At 45.7% G+C, this 13362-nt stretch overlaps 1 protein-coding gene and 1 pseudogene across 5 annotated transcripts in view; both read left to right on the top strand.

The window, feature by feature from the left end:
* JAKMIP2 (janus kinase and microtubule interacting protein 2) overlaps nt 1-13362 on the top strand; it is a 172842-nt gene that overhangs the window by 131732 nt on the left and 27748 nt on the right. For 4 of the 5 annotated variants that reach the window (XM_085014955.1, XM_021084964.2, XM_085014956.1 and 1 more), the window contains 5 exons: nt 108-170; nt 2726-2824; nt 4348-4446; nt 6142-6195; nt 9297-9362. In XM_085014955.1, coding sequence (XP_084871081.1) covers nt 108-170; nt 2726-2824; nt 4348-4446; nt 6142-6195; nt 9297-9362 — 381 coding nt within the window. Of the gene's footprint in view, nt 1-107; nt 171-2725; nt 3815-4347; nt 4447-6141; nt 6196-8371; nt 8570-9296; nt 9363-13362 lie in introns of those variants that run through there. The other variant, XR_014839019.1, reaches the window with a different exon arrangement.
* On the top strand, nt 6747-8064 carry LOC110259533 (2-oxoisovalerate dehydrogenase subunit beta, mitochondrial pseudogene; annotated as a pseudogene).

The raw sequence follows: 13362 nt of genomic DNA, 5'->3' as shown, positions 1-13362 counted from the left end.
GCAAACCAACCGGGTGGAGAGAACACGGCTCTGGCAAAGCGGTTTGACGACACGTGCTCTTTCGTGCCCCCTGAAATGCTGACTGCGCGATATTCTTTGTCAAACAGGATTCGCACTGGGTAGAAGATAAGCAACTTTTCATTAAGAGAAACCAGGAGCTTTTAGAAAAGGTATGTGGGGTACCACACCCTAGTGGGGCAGAGGAGAAAATGATGAGAGATCCAGGAGCAGCAGGGGGTCCTCTCAGGAGTGGCACAGGGGCTAGGGGACGGGAGGCTTTTCCGGCGCTGTGCTCCCCTCTGCTGCGTGCCCAACTGCATCTCTGTCACCGCCATCACCATCAGTTAAGTGGCACGTGGTGTGCATGGCTCTGCGCTGGGCATTTGCCAACCGGAAGGGATCCCTGAAACCTGTCAATTTGTTACCTCTATATAAATATATATATATGCTGCATATGGACTGTACGTATATATATATATATACACACACACACACCCACACGTGCACACATCCTGTATGGTTGTCCATTTATAAGACCACCTATAAATAGGACTTGTTATTTTGTGCAGGGTGGCGACTCCTAGACCATGCTGCAATCTAGCATAGACTGCGTTCTCACTTAGAATTTTTTGCTCATCTTGGGGACTGACTTATTTACTTTCTTTTGAAAGAATATCTCAAAAGATGCACCCAAAGCACAAAAGAGCACGTCCGGGAGTTTGTTCAACCAACCAAGCTGCCGAAGGCATGGTTTCGGCTCCATACATAGAATTACTTTGGGTTCTCTGAACGTAGGCTTTGGGTCTGGGGCAGTGAAATGCAACAGAGACCGTTTGAAGTTCAGATGCAGTTCCCTTGGGTACGGACCTTTCTTGATGCGAAAAGAGTACAACATTGTCTTCTTCTTGATAAAAGGAGAATTTGGAAGCCCATTTGAATGAGGGAAGTCATCCTGTAGGGTAACCCAGAGTTGTACAGAAATTACTTTAGAATTGTTTCTGTCAAAGTCACTACCCTTGACAAGTAGTAAAAATTAACCGTAACACCCCAGGAAGCATGGAAGGGAAAAGAAGATGCTAGCCCTCCCCGCACTTTGATCTGGCAGCGTGAGACCATCTAGTCTCACATTTTGCGTGATGAGCAACTGCTGGTGTGTAGAAGGTGGCAGGTGTTCCAGGACTGAGGACTGCTGTTCTTAGAAAAGCTAAGGGTCCCTCTAAAGAAACCTCATGGCCATTGGCCCTGGTGTGTAACTGCAACCACCTGTGAACCCCTGATGTACCTGCCAATGCCAACCAGAATCTCCCCAAATATCCATCTCTGATCTCAACTCAAAATTCTAGGAAATAGAATCCCTGTGGTGACCCAAATCAACTTCTGAAAACTTTGGAAAGTTTACTAGACCACAGAACTCCAGGGCAAAACGCTTGAGTTGACTACATTAATTAATATCACGTAGCATCTCACTCTTTCTCCATCTTTATTTTCCTATAATTTTTCTGTATCAGGAGGCTATGCGAAAAAGAGGATTTTTACTAGTCTCCAACTCCTAGTAATGTGTTACTACACTTTTTTTTATCATCTGAAGAAATAGCTCCCATTATGTCTTCTGTCTGATTTTCTTTGATCTTGATTTTTCTGGGCTCAACGGGACATTTTTGAGGTCAGGCTTCTAGGAGTGAAAAAAAAAAAAAAAATGAAGTGACCTTGAAGTTAAACATTCTTACCTCAAGTGTATATACTTGAGAAAGTAAGATTCACCCTTTGTTACAAGGCCCCTGGGTTTTCATTTCTAAATTCTAGATTTTAAACAGTGACTGTGCAGAAGGCCCGCCCACACAGTTCATATCAGAATCTACTGTAGATCCTGAGAATGTTCTCACACCTTGTGGACATGGGCGCCCTCTACAGGGCAAGGAGGGTTTGTGCACAACTAACTTCCAGGCTTCATGGGGTCATACTAGATTTCCCTCCTAGAGGAAAGCCCTACAGACACACAGAAGGGAGCGGTGTCTCACTGGATTGAGGAGTCAGGGGAAGCCTCTGATGATGGGCAATGTCAAGAAAGTGTAGGATTTCCCCGTGTAGAAAAGCAAATGAGGGGAGCCCCTTTGAGACACAAATGAGCACAGACGGAGCTCCTGGAGTAATCAGACCATAGGATGGGTCCAAGTGTAGCTTGTGTGTGTGCTCACGTGTGGATATGTGCGTGTGTAGACATGACAGTGTCCCCTAAAGCTGGTAAGCTGATTATTACGGCTTTGCAATTCCATATTGAGGAGTTTGGCTTTATTCTCTAGGGCATTGGAATTCAACAGTTTTGTGTCGGATCCGACTATTTTTAAAAAATTATTTCTCCCACAACTTGTAACTTTAGAAATGATGTGTCAGTCTCCATTATTTAGGCCATTACATCTAGTTTTTCGACTGTCCCTGACAGCAAGGGCATACATAGTGGGTGCTGTCAGATTCACCATCACGGGCCCCTAAACTTTATCTCAGTGAGTGCGGGTATCCTCCACTCTTTTCCTCTGACCCCAAAAACTCAACAGAGGGTTAACTCGGAGGAAAGCCAAAGGCTTCCTTTATGCACGTCCACTTGGGAGTCTTTTTCTCATGTCTAGATGATTCATTCACCGAGTAAATGAATGCTGCCCATGCTTGCTTTGCAAAGTTGTAGCTGTTCTTCGCAATGCCCACCTAACTTGAGGATTTACTTTACTAGATAGAAAAACAAGAGGCAGAAAATCACCGGCTCCAACAGGAACTGCAGGATGCCAGAGACCAGAATGAGCTGCTGGAGTTTCGAAACCTAGAGCTAGAAGTAAGGACACGGTGATAATAATGATAATAAAACATAATTGTAACAATGAACACGAAGCAACCACACCCTGTGGGTGAGGTGCTGAGTTAAGCCATTCCAGTGCACATGCTCCTGGGACCCCACAACCACAACCAAGCTTTTGTAGAGGAGGCAACTGGGGTTACATGACTTGCCCAAGTCCTGTGACCAGTAAGTGGTGAAGCATGGGTGCAACTCAGAAGTGTCTGCTGAGACAATACTTTGCAACACTCTTGCCTCCGTGAACAAGACTAATGAATACTCCTTAAATAATTTAAACACTAGATTTCAAACTTGATCCATATTTCATTGCTTTTGAATAATAATTTCCATCCTTCATTGAATTCTGACTCAAAAATGGTACTTCAGGGATTATATTTCAAAAGGTACTACATATAAAATATTTTATTGTTCAACCGTTGACTTTGTTAAGTAAACGTTTTAGTCTTATTCTTAATACATTTATGCCAGGACTAATAGGCAAAGTGATTTGTTTTACCAAATATTTTGTTTCCTCTTACTAAGTTTCAGAGTCTTTTTTTCTTTTAAGCAAAACGTGTCACACCAGATGCTGATGCTATCATTCAGAATCTGGCTGAATTGATAGGGTGTGGTTGAACATAGGCTGATATGTGCAGGATAAGAAAGTTGCCCACTTGATTTCTCTGTGATTTTGCCAGCAATTTCTTCTTGAGGTTATTGCACATTCAGTTGGGGGAAAGTTAGCCGTTGGTGTGCTTCAGTGAAGAAGAGTTAAGGCATCTTTGGTGGACCCCATTTCTTACTCGTAAAGCTGGAGCAGACTGAATATGGAAGAGGCTGTGAGCTGCCATAAAACTTCATGGTCAGAAGACCATTCTCTGTGACACCTGAAAGCTGTTAATGTTCATGCAGTTTAAAACCGAACCCCACTCAGAGTTCCCGTCGTGGCTCAGTGGTTAACGAATCCGACTAGAAACCATGAGGTTGCAGGTTCGGTCCCTGGCCTTGCTCAGTGGGTTAAGGATCCGGTGTTGCCATGAGCTGGGGTGTAAGTCACACACACGGCTCGGATCCCGCGTTGCTGTGGCTCTGGTGTAGGCCAGCAGCTACAGCTCCGATTAGACCCCTAGCCTGGGAACCTCCATATGCCGTGGGAGTGGCCCAAGAAATGGCAAAAAGACAAAAATATAACAAAATAAAACAGAACCCCACTTCCTGCATTTCCCTGATGAAAACATTTGCAAGACTGCATGACACCATCGGTAAATTCTTCTCCTACACCTCTTAGTTGACTCATCAGTTCTTTTCCATTAAATTCAAGCATGAACCTCTTGAGTTTGATTTTTATTTTTTGTGGTTTTTTATTATTTTTTATTTTTGTAATTTTTTATTTTTTGCCAAATGACGTAGTGATAAACTGCTGAAATAGCATAGAGAGCACACACAGCTGGTTTAGTGATTAATTAGTTGTTGCTCTTTTTTTTTTTTTTTCAATTCCCATATATTCTTCACTGTATTTCAAGGAAAGAGAGAGACGCTCCCCTCCGTTTAATCTGCAGATTCACCCATTCTCAGATGGTGTGAGTGCCCTACAGATCTACTGTATGAAAGAAGGAGTCAAGGTAGGCAGCGGTTTCCTCATGTATGTTGCAGACAGTCGAAAACCTGGGAATTGGAAAAGGGGAGGTTGCTGGCGACTGTTTGGCGTTTGGTCACTGTATGTCCTTTTGATACCAATGTAAGAACTGCTCACATCTGTGGGAAGATTGACAGAACAGAGACAAAGTCATGTGTGACAGATGTACAAATGGTAACTGCAAAAAGCCCAACAAAACAGCAAGCCATGGATATTCAGAACAGAGCAATGTAAAGAGGGATACAGAGTCAAAGCATTTATTAAGACAATTGGCCTTAAAGATCTAGAGGAAATAGCAAATAAATTCAGTACTTCAAGAAACGTATTTCAAGGATGCCAGATAAAAAAAAAGTATGTGTTGAGTCCCTATGTTGTGCTGTTCTGAGTTCTGCGGAATTCAGAATCTTAGAATTCTAGTATTAGAAGAAACCTTGAAATCATCTCACCTGTTGTCTCTTTTGTTATGGGTGATGTAGAGATGTCCCTTCTGGAAGGCCTTGGGGATTAGAGCATGTTGCTCACCTAGACAACATAGAATTTTATCTTTAGTGATATTGGAATATATTTTAAATATTGAGGTCGAAGGGAGGTGGTTCCATCTCCTGGAAAACACCTTGTCCATCAGTGTAATGAAATCACACAGTGACTGTCCGGGGGTAAGGCTGGAAAGCCTCCCTCTCTTCCCCGTCTCCCCTCGACCTTCTGCATGGTCCTTCCTGCTCCCCCTCCGAGCTGCCTCGTACACCTGCTTTTAGTTGCCTTCTCTCTACCTGTGAGGCTGAGCTAGACTTTTGTGTCCCTGGCAGTAGGGATCTGCTCTATTGCTGTCTGACCATGAGTGAGAAGAGAAGATGGTACCAGCGGGTTGGGGGGTAGGGGGTACCTTGGGAGAAAACTGTGTATCCTTGCCTTCCATCATAACCACTCTCATGCTGTTTAAACGTCTAGCCTTCCAAGGCTGTGTGAAACTTTGGAAACCAAAGATGTTTTTTGATTCAGCTCTACTTAAATGACAAGAGTCTTAATTTGTCTTTTCCTTAGATTTTTTTTTTTTTTAGATAAATCACAAACCTAGTCCAGTGCATGCAATTTATATTCGAGGGGAACTCTTTTTGATAGAGTTCAGCTGCTTCAAACTGACTCAAACAACATCATAAAAATCAGCTATTTTCCATAAGTTGCAGTTAATGCTCAACACCTCAAAAATGGAACTGCTCTGTCATTTTCTGTGGGGCGGTCAAAATCTCAACCAGGTCAGAATTCCATTCATTAAAATGAAGCTGGCTGGTTATTTGTATTTATTACTTGTTACATTTTGTGTACCTGAAATCTGTCATGATAGTTTTTTGACAATTATAAGGAGAGACGTTAACAAGCACATTCCAATTCTTTAACCTCCTAGAGGCTCTCATATTCAGTCTCTTGAGCCTCACCACCAGCCCAGGAAGGAAGTATTATCATCTCCATTTTGCAATGGGCAAAATTGGAAAGGCCCTGTGAAGTAGTTTTCCCAGGTTGCCAGAGCTCCGAAGCCGCAGAGTGGAAACAAAAACCAGCGGTGCCTGATGAAAACGACCTAAGGACACACAGGTCTTCAAGGGCCCTTCTTAGCGTGAGGCTCGGCACCCAGAGAGCGGTCGCCCCCTTCTGCATCTTTGAATGTATCTCCTTGGTTTTGCAGGATGTGAACATCCCTGATCTCATAAAACAACTTGATATCTTGGGCGATAACGGGGTAAGTAATGAATTGAGGAAGTGAAATAAAGATGGGAATTTGCCTAAAGAGAAGCAAGAGGTACCTGCCAGTGCATCATATGTAAAATAATAGCAAGGGAAGGGATGATACTTGATATTTCATAAGCACCTATAAGGGAAAAGAATCTGAAAAAGAATATATGTATATATATGCATATTTGTATATGCATATACATACACACATACATGTGTGTATTATATATGTATGAATGAAACACTTTGCCATATGCCTGAAATGAACTCAACACTGTAAATCAACTATACATCAATAAAAAAGAAAAAGAAAAAACTTAAAAAAATAATAGCAAGTGAGACACCACATTCACTTCAGCATGTGATTTTCTTTTTTCTTTTTTTTTTTTTTTTTTTCTTTTTGCCATTTCTTGGGCCGCTCTCGTAGCATATGAAGGTTCCCAGGCTAGGGGCTGAATCGGAGCTATAGCTGCCGGCCTACACCAACCAGAGCCACAGCAATGCGGGATCCAAGCCGCGTCTGCAACCTACACCACAGCTCACGGCAGTGCTGGATCCTTAACCCACTGAGCAAGGCCAGGAATCGAACCTGCAGGCTCATGGTTCCTAATCAGATTCGCTAACCACTGAGCCACGACAGGAACTCCAGCATGTGACTTTCTGAAGAGAATCAGCCGAGTGGGGATGGTGGCAGTGGCGGCTGCTGTGGGCCGGCTACAGCGGCTCCTCGTGGCCCAGGTCACGGGACACTGGCATCGGCTGCATGGCACAGGGCTGCCGCCAGGCTTCCTGCGCACACCTTGGCCAACGGCGATGCAGCCCAGAAGCAGCAGGTGGCTCACTTCACCTTCCAGCCGGACCCGGAGCCCCGGGACACGGCAGGCGCTGGGCTGAGAAGTTTACAGTCATCGTCACATTGGATGCCCAGGACAGCCTTAAGAGGGCACCAACAAGGGCCTTGGATAACTCAGTGGCCAAAGATCCTACTGCAGTCACATTTGGTGAGAATGTGGCCTTTGGTGGAGTCTGATGTACCATTGGCTTGCGAGCCACATATGGTAAAGATGGAGTTTCTGATGCCCCATCCATCGTGTGAACAAGGAGTTGCTGGATTGGAGTTTCGGTCACCGGGGCTACGGCCACTGCGGAAACTCGGCTTGCAGATTATATTTTCCTGCTCTTGATCAGATTGTTATTGAAGCTGCAAAGCGTCCTGGCCGCTCTGGGGAGTTCTTCAATTGTGGAAGCCTCACCGTCCAGTCCCCTCAGAGCTGAGTCCACCATGGGGCTCTCTGTCATCCCCAGAGTCCTGAAATTTTTTTGCCTACTGCCCAGGAGTCAAGGAGGTTGTACCCAGAAGCCCTTTCCAGGTTGAGGGACTTCTTTTGTCATGCACTGAAGATAAAAATCCTTGGATATTTTTTGAACCTAAGATACTTGACAGAGCAGCAGTGGAACAGGGTTCCCACCAAGCCACCGTACAGCATTCTTCTGCCCCAGGCTGAAGTCACCCAAGAAGGAGGTGATGTCACTCCTGCTGCCTGGGGCACGTGGCCTGGGGTTGCTTCCGTGGCTCAGGAGGGGACTGGAGTGGCCTGTGAGGCCACTGATCTGAGGGCTCTCATACCATGAGAAGCAGACACAGTTTGCAAGTCTGATCAAATCAGGGTGGCTGCCGATGAGTCATGCGGCTCCCTGACGGGTGGCTTCACCTCGGCGATCCGCTCAGCAGTTCAGGAAAAATGTTTTCTGAACCTTGAGGCTCCCGTATCCAGCGCTGTGGGTATGACCACTGGTCCCCCACTGTTGTGAGTCATTCTATATCCCAGACAAATGGAATTGCTATGACACCCTTTGAAAAATGATCAACTCGTGACCGCAGAGAGAAACTGGAAAATGGCGACTAGACACGGAAATATTTTTCTGAATTTTTTTTGTTATCTCCTCTTCTTGAAAATAGAGATTTTGTGAAATGAATCTTGGATATTGGCTGAAAATTATGAATTATTAATACATGTGAATCGATCATTTCCATTAAGAGTATTTCACATGGTAGGCTTACAAATTCCACTTAATTGTATCTGTAAATACTAATCAGATTGTAACAAAAGAAAAAGAAATTATCAGGAGTTCCCATTGCGGTGCAGCAGAAACAAATCTGACTAGGATCCATGAGGATGCAGGTTCGATCCTGGCCTTGCTCAGTGGGTTAAGGAGCCGGCATTCCCGTGAGCTGTGGTGTAGGTCGCAGATGTGGCTTGGATCCCACATTGCTGTGGCTGTGGTGTAGGCCAGCAGGTACAGCTCCAATTCAACCCCTAGCCTGGGAACCTCCCTATGCCGCTGGTGCCACCCTAAAAAAAAAAAAAGAAAAACAAAAAGGAGGGAAGAAAGAAATTATCAGGCCACTGGGCCAAGGGATTTGAAGGGTCTCTGGAAGGTAGTGGCAGAAGCTAGACTGGTAGGTGCTCACTTTGGGCAGGTTTCAGGTTGTCATGCCGACCACATCTGCGTGATTGAAGCTCATTACCTTCTGACTATGGCTGGGAGGCATCCGGTGCGAAATTAATCAGCCGTGCAGCTGCGAATGCTGCTAAGGAGTAGGTTGGTGGCAGCTCCATAAATATGGACGCGGAAACTATAATCCCTATTCTTTCTAAAAACCCCTTCCAGGCAGGGTCAAGGCATATTAATTCAGTGGGAGGACCATTCACTGAGACACTCGATGAGGGGTGCCTGGAGGCTGAAATACTCATGCTATTTTGTTGTCTTGAAAAATGAGCAGTGGGGAGAACAGAGTCAAGTCCCATCCAGCTGCTGTGGAGGGATTACGCTTCATCCTGGTTTTCTCCTTTTCTCATGACTGTTAACGGAGTTCGCTCACAGTGAAACAGAAAATTGAGTCAGTACTAGAGAGAGATGGAAAACCACTGAACTTTTTACGGATTCTGAGTGAACTCTTTGTTAGAATTGCTACTAAATAGAATCGCCTGTTTGTGAAGGTTCCACACATAGGCACGTGCGGAGGGCCAGTTAGGCAGTGCTTTCTCAGAGTCTAAATGTCACATGTGGCTTCAGTTTCTTTTCCTTCTTTTTATTCCCCCACAGAATTTAAGAAACGAAGAGCAAGTGGCTATAATTCAGGCCAGTACTGTGCTGTCCTTGGCAGAAAAGGTAATAAATTGTACTAACATTCATATCCTCTCAGGTGTCTGCCCTAACACCTAAGGCTGAAAGACATTCCCTTTGCAGGTGATTTTGCATTATTGAATGCCTGAGAAACATTTTATTCTCCAGGGCGATAAAACCCAGGAACGCTCAAAAGAAGCGTCTACACTGACTTAGGGTGGGTAGATAATTCTTGCTTTGGAGTCCCTTAAAAATACAATTCTTGAAATATGGAAAACCTGGCTTACATTATTTCATTCACCCTTACCAAGCTGGGAAGCCAGTGAGGAAGGGTTTTGTTGAGCGGTGGGAAATTGGAGCATGGCCCTTTTTGTGGGCTTTTCCTTGAGTGTGCACCTACCGATTGTGCCAAGTGATTCTGTGGCTTGGTGCTGCCTCAGTACAGCCTCATTCTGAAAGCCCAACCTGGGACGGTGAGAAGAGCAACCCTGAGCATTCGCTCGCCCCCTGGTGTCTAAACCTGGTAAATGAGGGGGGGAGGGGGAGAGCGGGAGAGGGGGAGGGGGAGAGGGAGAGGGGGAGAGGTAGAGAGAGAAAAGGAAAGTGCCAAAGGAAGAAGCCTGGTAACTGGCTGTATTCAGGGCACCTTGATAACCAGCACATAGTTGACAGTCATGTGTACGTGGTTGGATAAGATGAGGGCTATACTATAAGTCTCTTGGGATGTTTTCTTAATTCCTAAATGCATTAAAAGCTTGTTATAAATTAAACCATGAGCAAGCATTCACCTTATTCCAATCTGAAATGAAGGCATTCTGCAAGCCAAGTGACCCATTAAAGTTATTCAAACAAAACAAGAACATAAAGAAAAAATGGCAGAGGGAGAGAGGATTGCTGTAAAATAAAAAGATACTTAAGAAATACTGAGGAGTTCCCAGTGTGGTGCAGCAGAAATGAAACCGACTAGGAACCATGAGGTGGCGGGTTTGATCCCTGGCCTCCCTCAGTGGGTTAAGGATCTGGCATTGCCATGAGCTGTGGTGTAGGTCACAGATGTGGCTTGGATCTGGCATTGCTATGGCGCTGGCGTAGGCTGGCAGCAACAGTTCCTATTAGACCCGTAGCCTGGGAACCTCCATAGGCCACAGTTGTGGCCCTAAAAAGACCGAAAAAAAAAAAAAAAAAAAAAAAAGAACTACTGAAATGAGAGTTCCCTTCGTGGCTCAGTGGGTTAAGAACCCGACATAGTGTCCCTGAGGATACGGGTTGGATCCCAGTGTGTTAAGGACCCAACATTGTTGTAAGCTGTGGTGTAGGTTGTGGATGCATCTCGGATCCGGCGTTGCTGTGGCTGTGGCGTAGGCCGACAGCTGTAGCTCTGATTCAACCCCTGGCCTGGGAACCCCCATATGGCAGAGGTGTGGCTTTAAAATATATATATATATATTGAAATGATCCTTTTTTACACCCTGATTCCAGCAAACCGAGTGTGGGAAAAAAAAGACTCTTTTGCTGGCAACTGGGGAAATCGTAATACAGACCAGGTATCAAATGACAGAAGGAATTACTGTTAATTTTGCAAAGTGTCGAAATGGGCTTGCGATTTTAAGACCTTGAGTGTTGGGCACGCATACTGAAGTATTTACGTGTAAAATACCTGGGATTTCCCTTTTGAAACATTTTTTTAGAAATTTCCTTCCTTTATGATTTCATAACAGACCTTAGCATTTTCCCCTCCTCTTCCCAACAAATCAGGAGGCCCACGCTGTCCCTAACATATTTCCAGAGTCCAGAGTTTGGGAAGAGGGGCGCCCTGGGAGCTGGCCCTTGCTTCCTTCTCCAGCACCCCGCTTCCATCCTTGGCCACCAGCCAAGGTCCAACCCTGCACAAATCCTTTAGGGGGCCCCAATCTCTCCCTCTCTCTCTCTGTCTCTCTGTCTCTCCCCGCCTTCACGTTTTCATCCCTTGGTCCTTTACACTGTTTCCTGTGCCTTAAAGTTTTTCCTTGCTTCCCTTTCTACCTTTGTCTGGTTATGTCTTAATCCTCAGCCCCTCGCCTGTGTGGAGAAGCCTTCTTACTCGCCAGTTAGATGTTCCCCCGGACCTGTGCTTCTGCTACCAGTGGCTTTGGACAACTGTAATACAACCGCCTTGGTTTTGTTTTTGTTTTTTTGTTTTTTTGTTTTTTTTTATTTTCCCACTGTACAGCAAGGGGGTCAGGTTATCCTTACATGTATACATTGCAATTACAGTTTTTTCCCCCACCCTTTCTTCTGTTGCAACATGAGTATCTAGACATAGTTTTTGTTTTTGTTTTTGTTTGCGTTTGTTCGCTAGACCCTAAGCCCCACGAGAGCAAGTCTGTAATCTGCTTTCCCCTCTTCGTTTTCCTAGTTCTCCACACCCGTCTAGCGTATTTAGTAGAGGATCAACCAGTGGGTCCTGAGGGAGTGAATTTGTGAATGTCGCTGTTCTAGGGACACAACAGTGAGGAGAACACAGCCTTCCCAGCAGCTGTGCCACATTTCCTTGGCAGTGGCGGCCAGAGCCTCTGATTCAGTTGGAGTCGTGAAGCGCTGTGATTCTTTTAGGGCAAGAAAATTCACCTTGTGAAACGCGTCACTAAGTTGAGGGATGCAGAGAAACTTAGGCCGGTTTCTTGGAAGGGCAAGGACTGGAGAGATGGAGAAAAAGGAAAAATAGGCTCGCGTGCCTCATGTTTACTCAGATTGAGGGATGAAAATCTTTGAGTCCCTCCCTGCCCTGCAGGTGAGGGGAGCAGCTTGAGCTGAGAGTCACAGGTGCTCACACTGGCATAGCGCTTCTTTAAGCGTGGCGCCGCTCTCATTGCCAAAGGCTTGGTCCTCGCCACTCTCATTGCCAAAGGCTTGGTCCTGCTGTTCTCTGCATTCCACACATGCGGACTCTGAAGCCCAGCGAAGGTAGGCGACTGCCCAGGGCACGTGGCTGGGAGTGATGGAGTCAGTGTTCACGCGCAGTCTGGAAATCCCGACTCTTCCCAGCAGCACCAGGCCCCTCCTCAAGCATCCTTCTAAAAACGGGAGGCAGCTGATAGCCCAGAGAAGCCGCTCTCTTAGAGCTTTGGCAGATTAGCTCGTGCCTCCCCATACCTCCTTTGCAAGACAGGTGTGAGGGGTCTGGGTTAAACAATCACGAGGTGATACCTGTGTGCTTAGTTGTGACAAGGCAGCTGACAAAGACACAAGCCTGTCCTTGAAATGCTCTTGGTCTGGGTCGTTCGTTACCTTAGGTGACAATCTTTGCAATTTGTAAACAAAGCCCCCCCTCCATCTTTGGGATGCACAGATAAATGTATCTACTTCTAAGAAGTTGTAAATATCAACTTTAGACCTCCTGAGACTACCCATTTAAATAACACGTCCCATCTGGGAGTGCGACCTTTAGCCAGAGGTTGAGCCTGGACAAATTTACAACAAGCAAATCCTACTGTGACGTTGCATTAAAAGTAACAAGACGGAGTTCCCATTGTGGCTCAGTGGTTAACGAATCCGACTAGGAACAATGAGGTTGCAGGTTCGATCCCTGGCCTCGCTCAGTGGGTTAAGGATCTGGTGTTGCCATGGTGGTGTAGGTTGCAGACGCGGCTCGGATCCCGCGTTGCTGTGGCTCTGGTGTAGGCCGCTGGCTACAGCTCTGATTAGACCCCTAGCCTGGGAACCTCCACATGCTGCCGGAATCTCCACATGCTGCAGGAATGGCCCAAGAAATGGCAAAAAGACAAAAAAAAAAAAGGTGCTAAGAGCGGTGATCTGATGTGAGGACGTGTTATGGGCCAGGTTCTGCTCTCCATGCCACCCGTGCATCATCTCATTGTTCTTTACAACCATCCTATGTGCTTCCATGGTTTCCGTTTTGTCCATGAAGAAGCTGCCGCACGAGCTGTTCATCACCCACCCCACATCACCCATGGAGTGAGGGTCAGGAGCCAACATACACATCTGCATCGAAAGCCCACGACTGAACTGCTTCAATTCACAGCTCACTTAAAAACATGATGTCAGG

This window comes from Sus scrofa, chromosome 2, assembly GCF_054392235.1.
Source record: "Sus scrofa isolate SSC_HxYL_T2T_F1_AM1 chromosome 2, Sscrofa_HxYL_maternal_Yorkshire_Landrace_v2.0, whole genome shotgun sequence".
NCBI lineage: Eukaryota > Metazoa > Chordata > Mammalia > Artiodactyla > Suidae > Sus > Sus scrofa.
The sequence above is the reverse complement of the archived record's forward strand: the minus strand, read 5'-3'. Positions and strand labels throughout refer to the sequence as shown.